Source organism: Tauraco erythrolophus, chromosome 11 (assembly GCF_009769465.1).
Source record: "Tauraco erythrolophus isolate bTauEry1 chromosome 11, bTauEry1.pri, whole genome shotgun sequence".
Lineage (NCBI taxonomy): Eukaryota > Metazoa > Chordata > Aves > Musophagiformes > Musophagidae > Tauraco > Tauraco erythrolophus.
Genome location: NC_141475.1, coordinates 9,357,155 through 9,372,312, shown reverse-complemented (window position 1 = coordinate 9,372,312; position 15,158 = coordinate 9,357,155). Strand labels below are relative to the sequence as shown.

Below are 15,158 nucleotides of genomic sequence, written 5' to 3'. Positions count from 1 at the left end.
GATACAGATCTCTGTTCCCATCAGTGCTTTTACACGACTGGGAAGAGAAGCTTGTAAGCAGGTCTCCTGACAAGAGGATTAGGTCTTGGTAATGTGGAGAGTCAGGCCAATTAATCAGCTTTCACTGGAGTATATTGTAAAACTTCAGTAGTGATTTTTTTTTTTTTTTAAATTCATTTGCTTAAAGAACAAAAATCACAATTTTCTATTTTTTTAAATTATTATTTAAAAGACCCGTTAACTACTTAGGTTTCCTTAAAAATCTTTTAGCTTTGTGATTCGCCTCATGCTACTTCTGTTCAAGGGAAACCATCAACTTGTTTTTCTAATTGAGTAATTATTTGAAGCTGATTAGTTGAGTCATCTCCTGAATCTCACAGCTTGTATAAAGGTGATTAAACTTTCAAAGTTAGATGAAGTCTGTGATAGAGCACAGCGGCAGCTTGAGACCTCTGAAACAGAGACCATCCGAATGCTTGGCTCAGTAATATTTTTTTAAAGATCCTCTTAGCACTCGCCCAAGTGTGTTAGCAGCATTAGTGCTCTGCACTGAAAAAAGACACAGCTGCTCAATTGCTGTTGCTGAGAAGAGGGGCCTTTATCATACCAAGGCGGCATCTCTTTATTGTTTAAATATTAAAAAAGAAACCCCAAACTGCAAACCATTGAGGTGCCGAGTCTCCAGTTCAGCAGTGCATCCCTATTCATTGGAGCACTGACATGTGAAGTTGTGCGTGCTTTGATACCCTGCTGGGTTGGATCCTCCAGCTGCCTGGAAAGGAAGGGACATGTCCTGGAGACACTGCAAGGACAAACAGTCCTTTCCGTTTCCCGCTGGTGGAGCGCCGGCCGCTTCGCTTGCGGTCGCCGGTCCTAGCAAATATCTTCCTGTAGAGAGCAGAGCAGGTTGGGATTTTCATTCCTCTGGAAAGTGCTGGCTTCTCACTGAGAAAGGGGTTTGTGTGGGTGTGGTTTTTTTGTTGTTTTTGGTTGGTTTTTTTTTTTTTTTTTTCCAGTCAGGAATTGTTACACCCAGACCCCGAATTTTTAGCTTTCTGATTTTCGATTTAATTCAGACAAAAGAACCAATGCAGCAAATATTCTGTCTGGAGCTGTTTTTCCTTTTACAATGTCTTTCCTTTTACAATGAGACTTTCCAGCTGACCACCGTGGCTCGGGGCTGGAGGCAGCATGTGCAGGCAGTGTTGGCAGTGCAGGGCAATGCCAGGGCACTGCCAAACGTCAGTAGGAATCACCGTGTGGAAAATGTCGAACTTAACCCCCACCATTTTCCCCCCAATACCACAGCTATAGCAAAGATGAGTTTTGCATATGTAAGCTATTATTATTATTTCATAGAAATATGACGTTTTCAAGTTTATTTATTTTTTGAGAGGCAGGTTTTTTTTAGCAGTTGTGATCTATCAGCTGTGTAGCAAAGTTCAGAGTAATTCTTAATAGTTTTTAAGAATAAAAGCTAATGTTTCATTTTGAGGCTTTTCCATATATGTGCCTGTTGAACTTATTTAACATATGAATTGTATGTGGGGTTTTTTTTTTAATGCTTTTGACTGGCTAGTTTCCTTAGGAAAGGATGACTGATAAAGTAGGTTTTTCAGCTTTTAAAATGATTGGGTTATCAGCAAAACCCTATTTCTTTTACACGAGATACAAGTTAGTTTGAAATGTTTATTTAGAAGACGAGCAGAGCATTTCTCTGTGTAAAACCCAGGAAAACTGGTCCTGCTTAGGAGTGGCACTCCAGAAATACAAACTGTCCCTAAAGAGAGGATTTGGAAGCGTAGCAATGCCAGTGGTGCAGTGGGTCTGAGCCTGCAGTGTGCGATCTCGAAGTGCAGGGCTGCCCTGTGAAAATGTCTGGCGGTTGACTCTGAGGGCTGCATCAAGAAAATGATACCTGGACAAACAAGACCTCCTTGGCTGGGATTATCAGGCTGTTCTAGTTCTTGTATCATATACCTGGCAGTTTTGTTTGTGCCTATAGGTCTCCCTTGAGCAGAGTGTTTTATCAGATGTCCTGTTGTGCTTGTGCCCTTTGCTGAGTAAGCAACTTCTTTGTTTCTCCTGTTTTGTTTCACTGGACTTCATGTATATTAAAAAAAAAAAAAAAAAAGCCCTGGACTTCAGCAGAGCAGATTTTGACTTGTTTAGGAATTTGCTTGTCAGGAGGGCAGCAAAGAAGCCCACATGACCTGGTGGGTTGTAAAGGACAAGCTGCTGAAATCACATCAACAGCCCATTGCAGCTGCAGATGGAAAAGGAGGTGTAGCAGAAGGCCAGGGTTGGATGGGCAGGGAGCCCCTGGCGCATCCCAGACACACAAGTGAAGTGCCCAGGAGGATTGTATAATCTAGCCATAGCCTCAGGATGCAGGGGAGGAGTTAGGAAAGCCAAAACTTGGCTGGAGTTGGACTTAATGAAGGATATGAAGGACACCAAGGACACTGGCTTCTGCAGGCACCGAAAGGAAGGCTGAGGAAAATACAGTCCTACCACTCAGTGGGACAGGAGACCTAGTGACCAAGGACGTGGAAAAGGCTGAGCTATTTAATGCTGTTTTTGCCTTGGTTTTCACCGTTGGTTGGCCGCCTGGCCTTCAAGGTCCAGCAGTGTCTGTGGAAGTGAAGTGTTACAGGAGAGGACTGAGGTAAGGGGCATTTAAGTGACGTAGACCCATATGAGCCCATGGGACCTGATGGGATGCATCTGAGGGTGCAGAGGGAGTTGGCTGATGTCAGTGTATGGCCGCTCCTTGCCGTCTTTGACAGGCCGTGGCGATCAGTGCCTTCTCGGTAGCAGTGAGTGCCTCATCCCTTTACCTCCTGAGGATTCGAGAAGAGACCTTGTATGGTGATTGTGATTCATTTCCAGACTAAAGATCTAGGTCCTTGCACTTCACTTCTTTTAACTTCTGAAACTGAAGTAGGCAGTTGAATTTCTTGTTTCCTAGGAACAAAAAAATAAAAATAAAAATCTAGCCACCTACCAATGGAGTGATCATCACCTCACCATGGATGCACACCAGGCAGCATACTGCTGGATTGCCAAAGGATTCTGAGTACTGCTGTGACTACAGCCACTGCCTTGGGATGCTGCCCTCCTCTTCCTCGTCCTGCTGTCTGCAGCTGAGCCTTTCTTGATGACCAAAAGGGCTGCAACAGTCATCCACAGCAGAGCCACCATTTAGTCTGACATGGCTAAGTCCTCCCGCAGTGGCTGCCGTAGGTGCTCGGGCGGGTGCAGATGGCTGATGGAGAGCTGCCTCTTCGGTGCCATGCAGCTGGAGACCGTGCACGTGTCTTCTAATGTTTAGAGTTATTGCATTGGGAAAAATCCAGCCAGATAAGGTCTCCCTTGGAGGACGTGGACTTTGGCCTTGCAAGGGTCACACTCAGTGTGGGCTGGAAGGGAACAGCCCCATGTGTGACTGTGTGGCTGCCACCTCTGGCGATGCTCACCCAGCCTGGAGTGTCCTCATCCGGGCATCCCCGGCAGATCCTGTGCTCGCCGGGGGCTGGGTGCCTGCCGCCCCTCTTCTCTCACTGCGCTGGGTGCCTGGGGGACGGAGGAAGGTGAGCCTCTGGGCAGCTGAGTGGAAGCCGCATGGGGCACAGGCTGGGCTTGCCCAGGGCGGTGAGAGAGGGGCCGTGCTCTGCTGGCAGCGGCTTCTGGGAGGCACGCAGGGTCACGTCACCCGCAGCCACCACTGCCAGACCTCTGGTCCCCAGTGTAGAAACCATCAGAGGAAGCCCGGAGCAGCCCAGCAGAGGAGCGTGCCCGTGGGCTGTCCGGGGCGGCCCTGCTTTCCTCCCCTCCTGCCAGGGCTGCAGCTCTCCTGTTGTCACGGGGTCAGTCCCCGGAGCTTAAAAAACCAAACCACAGCGCAAGCTGCAGGCTGGTAGCCAGGGTTGCTGCACTGGGGAAAAAATAGCCAGAAGTTTTTTTAAGGTTGTTCAGATTGGCTGTGTGAAAAGCTGCCCCACTCAGTTTGTGCTGTGGCTTTTCACAGGCACGTGTGTCTGCGAGTGTACCTGTGTGCGCAGCTTCACTGGCTTCAACAGGCTTTGGGTTTCACGTCATAGTGCTCCAAGGTCCCTTTACTTCTGTTTTGAACTTGCCAGATTTGTACCCAATCATGGAGTAAAAGTGCTCTGAAGTCAAACAGTCCAGGCTCTTTCCCTAGTGGGATCGTGTTTGTGTTTCCCCTTGTCATTCATACGACAGAAATACCCGCTCAGTGAGTAGAAATACTGGTTTTCTCATCAGAGATACGAGTTAAAGACAGGGAACTCATTTTAATTTGTAGCAATCATACAGTCATTATTAACAGAAGGCAAAGATCTAACACTGTGAACATCAAAGGAATCTGATGTTATTGGGAAACAGCGTTTGGTACATCGCATCAAATTCTACAACTTGACTTTTAAGAAAGGCTCAAGAGAAAGCTTTTTTTTTTTTTCCCCTCCTGGCTTCTAAGGATCTTTATTTATCACCCTCAGGGGCATTACAGTGAGTAATTAGATTGGACCAAGAAAATGACTTAATTTTACAAGAAACTCATTAATTCATCCTATTTAAAATCTTCTCATTTCACCCCAAACCCAATTATGCTTGTAGTGGCAATGATCTGGAAAGGCATTGTCTCGCAGGTATTAGGCGGGCCACTGTGACTCCTGTGGTATTCATGTCGGGGAGACAAGGGTGACTCCCTTTCTTTGACTTTTAGGTCAAAAGAACTAGTTGCTGGGACAGCTTGACAATTAGAAAACCCTGATGAGCATTTGGAAGTAAAACAGCTGTACAATAACGGAGGGGTTCATGGTGCGGGGCAGAAAGCTCATCAAAAGAGACTATCCAAACAATTGAGTTCTATAATTAACACACAAAAATCTGTGCAGAAATTGTAATAACAGTAAAAGAGAGCTGAGAAGATGCTGCTTGCTTATGTGGCAGATGTGGTTTTGTTACAATCCGAGAGAGAAAATCCATCCTCTTAAGGAATAAGAACAACATTAGAGGGGAAAAATAGAAGTAACTTTTTGTTCCTAAGGGTGCAGTTAAAACATGAGCTTAAAATATTTCCAGACAGGGAAGAGCTGTAGAAAAAGTAACCAGTGATGAAAGACATGAAATATGCTATCAAAGTATTTTTTCAAGTCTTTAAACACAAATTTCTTTTCTCACTGCAATTTATAAGCCTGACTTTGAAATATCTTTTCCTAAATTATTGGCTTTGTCCTTCATTTCACCAAGAATACTATTTCAGGGTTTTGCATTAAAGTTGGCTACAATCCTTGACTTAACAAAAGTTTCCCCTCTTCTGTTACACGTGGTGAGAGATTTGATTCAAAACAGCTTCTCAATGAATTTTGAAATTTTCATGACTATGTAGCTGATATGTTTTTCTACTTCGAAAAATAGAAACTATTAAGTGCGTAGTTTCTGATATTTCAGCTAGCTCCACAGATTTTTAGCTATATTATTCACCTGACTGTGATAGTAAATGCTCTTAGTGGTGCGCTGGCCCATTTTGGGAAGGAGAGGTGCAGTGGGAGTGTGGTTTGTGTTCGGTTGCTGATCCCGTCCTGGTTGAGGGCCATTTCCTTGCAGAACTCCTTTGGAGATCGCAGCCTTTAGCGTAGTGATCTATAGGGTGATGGTTCTGTGGTCCAGCATTCCCATGCTGTACTCTCTCTGTATAGGGCTGGCATCCCACTGGTTTTTTTGGCTGCTACTGCAAATAAGCACTTCAGAATTCTGTGTCAAATTTTCTTCCGATCTGAGTTCATTGACTTAACTAGATTTGCTTGAGCAAAACCATGTTTCTGTGCTTGTTTATTCACCCATTCTCTTTATTAGCTCCTAATCTGGAAATGGGTATTTTTCTCGGTTGTGAAGTCTCATCTTCAGCAGAGGCTGAGGCAGCGGATAGAAACTGTTTCTTCCAGCATTGGTCCCTGGTTGCCAGGGCTGCTGCAGGAGCTCCTGCCCAGTGCTGTCAGCTCAGGGCTGGCTCACTTGGACCTTCCCCATCCCGTCATCTGTGCAGAACTCAACCAGATCCTCCTGGTTCCAGGGTCTCTTCCCTCCCCAGTTCAGAGTCCCGCTTAGCCTTCCTGGGGTGAAGAGCAGAGTGCTGCCTCCATGCCACCACCAATGTTTCTACTTGGAGCTTGCTGAGATTTTCTTGAGATATGCACTACATTTTTAATGATTTAGGAACTTATTAACAGAGACTGGAATGATTTTTTTCTTTTTTAAGAACTATTAAGCATGTCAAGCTTTTTCCAAAATATGATGGATTCATTGCCATTTCAAAAAGGACAAAAGAACAATTTAGGAGCAAGCACCCAGGCATTTTTTTAAACAAACTTAAATTTGCAAGAGTGATTTTTTTTAAAGATTCCATCCCCAATCAGAAAAAAAAGTAACTTATTTGAAAACAGTTGAAAATGATTCATACATATATTTTGTTGTAGCTGTGACTAAAAAGAATATGACTAGAACTCCATCCACTCTGAGATGAATTCTTAAATTCTGAAATTGCTAGCTAAAATTTTCTAATAGAAGAGACCAAGAGAGAGACCAAGCAAGCGGACTTTCCAGCCCACATGTGCATTCTTTTTTTTTTTTTTTTTTTGTTGAGAAAGCCGTGAATCTGAAAATCAGGTTTTAATGAAAAAACGGAGTTTGAAAAACAGCTTGAGAAAATTTACATCCAGATTTGACTGAAGTTCAGTAATTCTTTAGAGCGTTTTTTGCAGTTTTAACATATATTACTCTGGTAAATTTAAAAAAAAATTAAAAAAAAGGCATATAATGATGACCGGCAATATTTGGCAAATCTTGTCTCACTTTAAGAGAAATAGAAATCAAATAGATTTTAATATTAGAACTCAAGGGTATCAGTATAATTATTTCAAGCTGATATCCATTTAAAATCAATGTGATTCATTCTGAGGAAAAACTGAAAATATTTTTGTTTGAGAATTTTCCTTGGATCTAGTGCAATGATTGTAACCTTGTTGTGCTTGTGGGTGATCTCAATGTGAGAAAAGATTTTTCCTTTTTTTTTTACAAAAAAAAAACTAACAGAAAGAACTAATTAAGGCAAAGCTAAGGAATTGAATTCAAAGTTTGCATTGCACATGTGAACTAATCTTTTTACAATGGTATCTTTCGAAAGCTGTGCAAGAACGCCATTCATGCTGGGTCTCACCCGGCAAATCCTTCCTAGAAAAGCAGCTGCGTGAAGATTTGTCATGAGCAAGCAATAGAGACTTTCAGGGAGCAGGTTCTGTGCAGGCTTCTTGTTTGCCTGCGAAATCATTAACCTTCAAAAAAAGCCCATCCGTAGCCTTAACAGGCGCTAGTTGTAATAGGTGTGTCAGCACTGCTTCATGCTAGGAACAGCTTTTACAGGATTAGACTTGAGTTTTTAAGTGATGGTGCCGTGGAGCTCTTAGGGGCAAAGAGCTGCTGGTTTAGTGCAACACATTCTCTAATGTCCCTTTATCCCACATGCTGAAATGTGGTCGAACTCTGAGCGTGCTAAAATGAAGAAAACTAACTGTTCAGGAGTAGGGGATTTTTGAAGCAAAATGGCTGTGTGTGCTTTAGGAGCAGCCACTGTGTTTGGAGAGTGTTCTTCAGGTCTTGAAATATTAATGATCTTGGCTTAATATAGTAGAAAACAAAATACAGTGCATGGAATGGGAAAAAAAATATCTTTGAATTACAGACTGTTGACCTTGCAGTACCGACTGTATCCATCTATTCCCTTTTAATCCACCTATTCCTTTTTAATCCACTGAGTCTGAAAGGACAGTGAGGAGGGAGGAATGGTTGCAAAAATCTTTACGTATGGCATTTTCCTACCTTTCCAACAGTGTGTTGTAGCCTGAGCAGGATTCTCAGCCTTGTACTAGATTGTTAGTCTTCTAAATATTTTAATACTAGGAAAATGCAAAAGACAGCTCTTCATTTAATAGTTTCTGTGAACTATGGTATTCATAGTAACTGTAATGTTAGAGCTTACGTGTTTTATTTTAAAAACCTTGAATAATAGAAAGAATTTTGTGGATAAGAGCGGTCAGCCTGGTCTCCTCTTGTATTCTGTTTTGCCATGCCTTATCTTTACATATGGCAGCAGGTTTCCTCCTGACAGTGTCTGTCCTGGTCATATACAGGCTTAGGCGTATTTCTGAGCTGAGCTGTGACAGAGAAAACCAGGAATAATATCGCAGATCAGCATCTGCCACTTGACTGCTGCTATTGTTCAACCAGGCACAAGAGGACATGTAGCGATAGTACAACTCACTCGCCAGATATTGCTGATCATATCAAAAAATGAAAGGTAATTTTACATGGTGGTTGGGGGTTTCTTGTGTGTGTGTGTGTAGGGATTTTTTTTGGTTTATTTTTGTTTTTTCCTGGGCAATTCACATCACAGGCAGAATAAGCTATTTTCCACGAGTTGCCTTTGTGTACCGCGACTGCCTGGCTGATAGGCCATACCCAGTGGGTCTGTATTTGTGTTCAGGGACTAATTGTCTCTGATGTGGGGAGGCTGGGTTTGACCCCCATGATTCTTCCTGCCGGAGCTATGGTTTCTGATTTTAATCAAAACCCCAAGGCTGTTTGAAGCATGGCCAAAAAGCACCTTGCAAGTTGAACCTTATCTAATAGTGCAATGCATGTAAACTCTGGAAGCATAAATCTTAGTCGCTTGAGAAATGTGCTTTTGTAAGATGCTCTGGTCCAGCGACAGCCACAGCGAACGAAAGCAGGCTGATGTCCCAGCGCTCTAAAAGCTGGTGCATGGCACCTCATAAAGTTAGGACTTGTTAAGGAAATTCCATAAATGGTTCTGGTTAATAAGAGTGAATAAACATGCTGTTTTATAAATGTGTTATTCAAATGCCTCTCCATTTTCCATTGGAGGGCTTCATAACAGAAAGAGGGAAGGTAAAAGGGTAAAACAGAAAGAGTGAGCCCCGTTGGGGCAGAAGGCTGTGCCCCACGTCCTGGAGCCTGCATATAGCAGGGGAACCCTAAAGGTAGCGTAGGTGATAAATGATGAGATGTGAGAGTGAGTCACGCAGTAAATACTGGGAATAACCTTTCTTTTTTACGTATTTGCATGCCTGGGTATTTCCTCTGTTCTCTGTAGCACTGAAAGCCAGTGGTGATGGTGGGCTTTTATCTCCAGCCAAGGGAGAAATTTCTAGGATGACATACCTGTTAACCACTATTGAAATGTGTTATTAATGATGCTAATGAGTTTTTTCCCAGTGATGTGAAAGTAGCCATTCGTGTAAGCATTGCATTTATGCAGATGATGTCACCGAAAGCTCGCCAACTGCACGTGGGACCTGGTGGCAGCGGAGCAGTTACTGCTAAGCCCTGGCTTCGAAGAGGGGAGATCATCACTGATTTCCTCCCTTGGGGAGAAGGAGCCAAATGGGTTCTGCCTTGCCAGGAGGGAGACGTGCCATTTCCGGGCATGTTAGGCTGAGGGCCTCGCTGCCAATCCCAGTGGGTTCCTGCCCCACTCCCTCTTAAAAATTGGCAGTGTCTGACTGTCAGCTGCCATTCCTTAAGTGGTCATAGAATAAACCAATTGCACCCCTTTTGTCAGGCTCTGTGTGTGTGTGTGAATGCAGGTGGACACGGGTTAAGCAACATGCAACTCCCCAGTAAGCACAAAGAGGCAGTGATTTTCTGGCAGTGTCAATAGAAGAGTATAATTTTTTTTACCATCTCCAAGCCAGCTTTTAAAATGTCTCTTGTTGGAATTAGAAATCAGTATCCCTTGACATAGGATTACTCATTAAGAGTGTGATGATGGTTAATTCTTCACCTGGGGCTAAGAGGACGTCATTAGATCTCTTTGAAATGTCTCCTGCCTTGATTTTGAATAAGTAAGCCAGCAATTTATGATCACAGCCTGGGCAAGTAACACTCTCCCTTCCTGTTCCTCCATCTAGCTTGCAAAATCGGATACTACAAGGCTCTCTCGACAGATGTTGCTTGTGCCAAATGCCCGCCTCACAGCTACTCCATCTGGGAAGGCTCTACCTCCTGCACCTGTGATCGGGGCTTTTTCCGAGCTGAAAATGATGCTGCCTCCATGCCCTGCACTCGTAAGTTGGTCTTTGAACAGTCTCTTCGCCTTTTATCATCCATTTCTTCTCCTGTCTTTCTTCCACTGTGTACGTAGGAAGTGCCTGGAGATCTATGTCTCTAAGAAGTGTCCTGCTCCTGAGAGCAGCATTCAGTAGCTCTTACAGCCTTTGCAGATGCAGTTTGCATTTTGGATCACACTTCTGGTTGAGAAAGTGTTAGTTCTCAGCCCTGAATTCCTAACAGTGACATGGTTGCACTGACCCTTGAAAGCTTACAGTCTAAATACATCAGGAGATTGGGAGGAGACGAAGCCGCAAAAGAGGAGCGACTCACAGAGTTTGGGAGTGAAACATAAGTTCCAGTATGAGGACCTGTCCAGTAGATCACATCACCTTTCATCTCTTTGAATATTGATAGTTGTAGAAATTGTGAAAGCTTTTCTCATGATTGTATGATCTAGGGTAAATAGGTAATATTTATAATCTCAGTATATATCTAATTTGCTCAAATTATAGCTGTTGATCCTTAAAAACATAAAAGTGTTCCTCTGAAAGGGATGGTAATAATGAGTCTCAAACCTGGTTTATTTTATCCTTTGTAGATAAATACATCATGTACAGCAAATGGAGTTTGCTCTAGTTCCACCAAAATGCCTTCAGTAGGGAGAACAAGAGGCGTAATGCCCTGAGGACACCCATGGGGTTGCCAGAACAACTCCTTGTCCTAAGTGTTGGTTAACAGCTCATGCAACTGGAGACCTGGAATTCCAGGCATGCCCTGGTGTTAAATCGTAATCATCTAGTTCTTCATTTTTCAGTTCTGTAGGAGCAGAGCAATTGGAAACAATAAGTGAAAGGGCAGTATTTTACCAGGGGATATCCATGTGTGGCTTTCCCTGAAAGCTATTGGAAATGTTTCCAGATTTTTGGAGTTCAGCTGTGTATTTATGTAGAAAGTGTGTGTGTGTGTGCCTGTGAGTGAGAGAAGGCTGAGATATTTCTTTTGTAACATTTTAATATATTCCAAATTCATTTTGGAGAGATGACTCACATTTATTTAAATCTTAATTTCTCCCTTACAAGGCAGAAACAAAGTACGTCCATAACTAAACCAGTGCTCATCCCTTCCCCACACCCCCTTGATTCCAGCTCTTCTTCAGTGATCTCCTTCTTTTCAGCTGTGAGTTTTGCTGGGTGGTGGTTAAGCAGGCCTGGGCATAGCCAAGAGCAGCTGCTTTTGCTTAGTAGGAAAGCAGAGAGGTCCATATAGCCCTTGCCAAATGTTGACTGGAGATGGAGATCTAACTGTTGTGAAACCTTGCTGAAGTGGGTGGGAACATGCTTTTTATAATGTAATTTACACTAGGAGATATAAAGCTTGACCATTTTGATAGGAAAAAATGTCTTTTTGCAACAATAAAACTATTGTTCGAAAGGTACACCCTAAATAACATTATACCAGCAAAAGTTTCTCATAAAGCTCTGGTCCTAGTGAGTGATATCCTAACCAAATTGAAATCAAATTGGTAAGCAACTGGTTGAATTTAAATAGGCATGTGCAGTGAGTGAAGTATGAGGAGGGAGCAAAACACTTCCAGATGGGGGAATTGTGAGCTAATGGTACGTATTTGCTTCTATTGCAAAACATACCCCCGCAAGCTGAGTCCTTTTTTGTCAAGTCTTGGGCCTGCTTCTGGCACCCTTCCCTGTTCTGTCTTCTGAGGTCAGTCAAAGTTGAAGTCGCTGATCTTGATCTTTTGCCCTGAAAATAGGAAGAGGCAAGAAGAGAAGGCAAGGGCCATGGTGCTGGCCTCCGTCTTCATCTCCGCAGCAGTCTAGGAAGCGTCGGCACGCAGAGGCAAGCCAGCACCATGGTCCCATGGGCACTGTCTCTGGAGGCCCCATTTCATAGCTTTGAGTTTTCCGGTAGCTTAAGGGCTTCTTTCTCTGAGATCCAAGGTGAAGGAAGACACAGGTTATTTCTGAGCTGGTTTGTGGGGCAGCTTTGCTCCCCCACCCACTGCTCATATCCCCTCTTTGAGGTCTGCCTTAACAGCGTTTGGATGTTGCTACAATGGTGGTACCTCCACAGGCACAAAATGCAGCCCTGTGGGCATGGTGCACCCCTGCATCACACGAGGAGTGGGGTGCAAGGGGCTCCTGTGGTTGCCGTGCTCCCCACACCCAGTAGCCTTCTGCCCATGGGCTTGAGGCAAGTGATGGAAAGCATTTCAAGGGCCTCTGCTGAAGGAAGCCCCTCCGGAAGAAGCTCCCCGTTTGTCTGCCTTTCCTGACAAGATGTGGAGACAGAAGGGAGCGTAAACATCAAAGGTTCTTTCAGGCGGATTCAGGCTCTAATCAGTTCTTACCAGTTGGTTAAACCAGGTGACAAACCCAATTCCCTTGTGCTGACAGCCATAATAATCAGGCACCTTCTTTGTTCATTATGCTCTCTTTAACCCTGGTATTCTCATTCAGCCTTGCATTTAGTAATCGCTCAGTGTGACGGCGCACTAATGAAGAAATAAAACACAGTATCTGAGATCCATTCTTCTAGCAAAAAGATAGACTCTGCTCCACTGGCTTGTAAAATCAGGTTTCTGTTCACTTGGAGAACTATTAGACCAGGTGAATAACAGTAACGTTGGGTAATTTGGAGAGAACACCTGGAATGGACTGTGGATTGATTCTTTCTTCATTATTTCTAAACACTTTTTAAGATGAAGAACTTCAGCCTTCTTAGGATGTGTTTTTGTAAAGATTTGACCCTTGGCTATTGATTTCCTTTAGTAATAAACTGGCTGGCCTCATCACTTATCTCACCTTCTGGGCTGGAGGAGGAAGACCGTTATGACTTTCCATTAGGCTGATTGTGCTAGTGAATGAAAGGGAATTGGAGAATTCCCCTTCCTTTTTCTTTCTTGCAATTCCCATGGTAAGTAATAAAAGCAGCACCTACTTCGTGATGCACTCATCAGCAGAGGTGCTCCAGAGTTTTCTCATTCCATAACACTACTCTCTGACATCTTTTGTGAGTTGGTTACAACTCTCCATCTGTTGGTGAGTTGTAAAAACTGTGCCTAACCTTCAGGTAAGCCAGGCATCCAGTCTAAACAGATAATTCAAACTCTGGTTTTAGTATTCTGCTCTATTTTAGCTCTGCTAAAGTGACTAGTTAGGTCTGGCTTAAAGCTTGTATGAGTAAGAGCAGGATGGGAGCCTAGGAGACGGCGAAGTTGGCTGTGTTGGAAGGCTAGGCATAGACGCCCTGACATACACATGTTTTCTGATGCACCTTTTCCTTCAAGCTTGCCTCATGAGGATAATCATCAACGTATCTGTCATCACTGAGGAGCAAAGCCGCCCCGGATCTGCTGCTTTGACCTAACTCAGGAGTTTAGACTTTCAACTCTGAAGCACAGTGGGCTTTTCAGCTATGTGCTTGGGCATGGAAATGCTATGATTGACCTGTAATGCACTTGAGCACAAACTGTGGAAAACATGGACACCTTTCCGTTTTGGAAGCATCGCAAAAGTTGTATTAAAGCAACTATTCAGACCTTTATTGTATTTCAGTAGTTGCTGAGAGGATGGATTTTTCATAAGGTTGGCAATCTAATGGAGAGTGAATTGTCTTACCAACACACAAATCCATGAGGCTGGAAAACAATCAGTCTCAATCATGGTCCTCATCCTTGAATTTTCTTCTCCATAAGGAGATATTCTGTGAATGGCAGCCTGGCGCAGGCAGGTGCAGTTCCCACCCAAGTTAATGGGTGTTGGTTCTGCGTCCCAACTGTTAATTAAGAGTCGGGTTCTCTAACTGTTTCTTAACAAACAATGCTCACATTATGAGTGAGTACGGGATGCTTTTGTATTGTTTATATTGTCTGTTCGATTCAGATTATTAATGATTTTTAATTGGGAGCTCTTTACAAAAGAGAGATTACAAACATAGACTGTCCAGCTTGAAATCTGTCTCAGTAAATGACCCTGAATAATTTAGTCCGTTGTGCCACCCAAACAGTGACAGATTGATTGATATTTTGGCGTGGCCTGAAATATTTCTAAAATGGTTGCATTTAAGGCAGTTTATACTGGAGAAATGTAGAGATAATGAGAGCAAATTTAGTGAGATGCAAGAGAAAAGTGCCGGCTTTAAAAGGGCTTTCTCCAGTTTAGGTTATCAAGAAATCGAAGAGCCTGACTTCAAACAGCAAACGTCACTTACTTGTCTTTACATTCGCCTCTTCTAATTGAATTTAGTGCACTGCTGTATTTCCTCCAGAAAGTATATTGTTTTTAAATTACCATTTCAGTGCTATTACTCAAGGCTCCTGCTTCTAATGCTTTCTGACAGTTATCAGCATAATGAACCATAATGAAATGATGAGCAATCTACAGTGGAAACTCAATGTGGATTCCACTAGAGCTGTGTGACTGTGTTGTTAAAATTTGAATACACGTTAAAATAACACTGTCCTTATTTGTTTCCAAGGTCAAGGCTTTAAAAAGGGTCTGACAGGTCTAAACTCTTCAATTTTGTAAACATTACAGTCTAGTATACATCCTTAGCGCAATCTTGTGTTGCATGTAATATATCTCAGAGATAAATATTTGACCTGCATTTTCAAAAAAGAGTGAATTTACCTACCTAATAACTGTGCTTGCAAATGAGTAATTACACAGCAGCTGATTATTTGAGCATATGTTTATTATGATTGCTTAGACTTCTAAATAAACAAATGTGCTGTTTTTCCTTCAACTTAACTTGTGCCTCTTCTAAATTTCCAGACAGACGCCGATTATCGCTGTTCTAGCCTTTAGAAGAATAAGAAAGTAGGGTGCAACGCACGGTCATGCTGGCTAGAATGTTGTAGGTAGCTTTGCACTGGCTTTGCCATGCTTCCTTCCCTTTTTTTTCTCCACATAGGCTGGGAAAATAGACCATCCATCGCTGCCAGACTGAGAGAAAGGGATTGTGAGTGATGGGAATCTCAAAGGACAAGG

General features: G+C 43.1%; 1 protein-coding gene across 1 annotated transcript in view; it reads left to right on the top strand.

Moving 5' to 3' along the window:
• EPHA4 (EPH receptor A4) overlaps positions 1-15,158 on the top strand; it is a 104,113-nt gene that overhangs the window by 35,674 nt on the left and 53,281 nt on the right. The window contains exon 4 of the mRNA XM_086618078.1: positions 10,011-10,166. Coding sequence (XP_086474204.1) covers positions 10,011-10,166 — 156 coding nt within the window. The remainder of the gene's footprint in view (positions 1-10,010; positions 10,167-15,158) is intronic.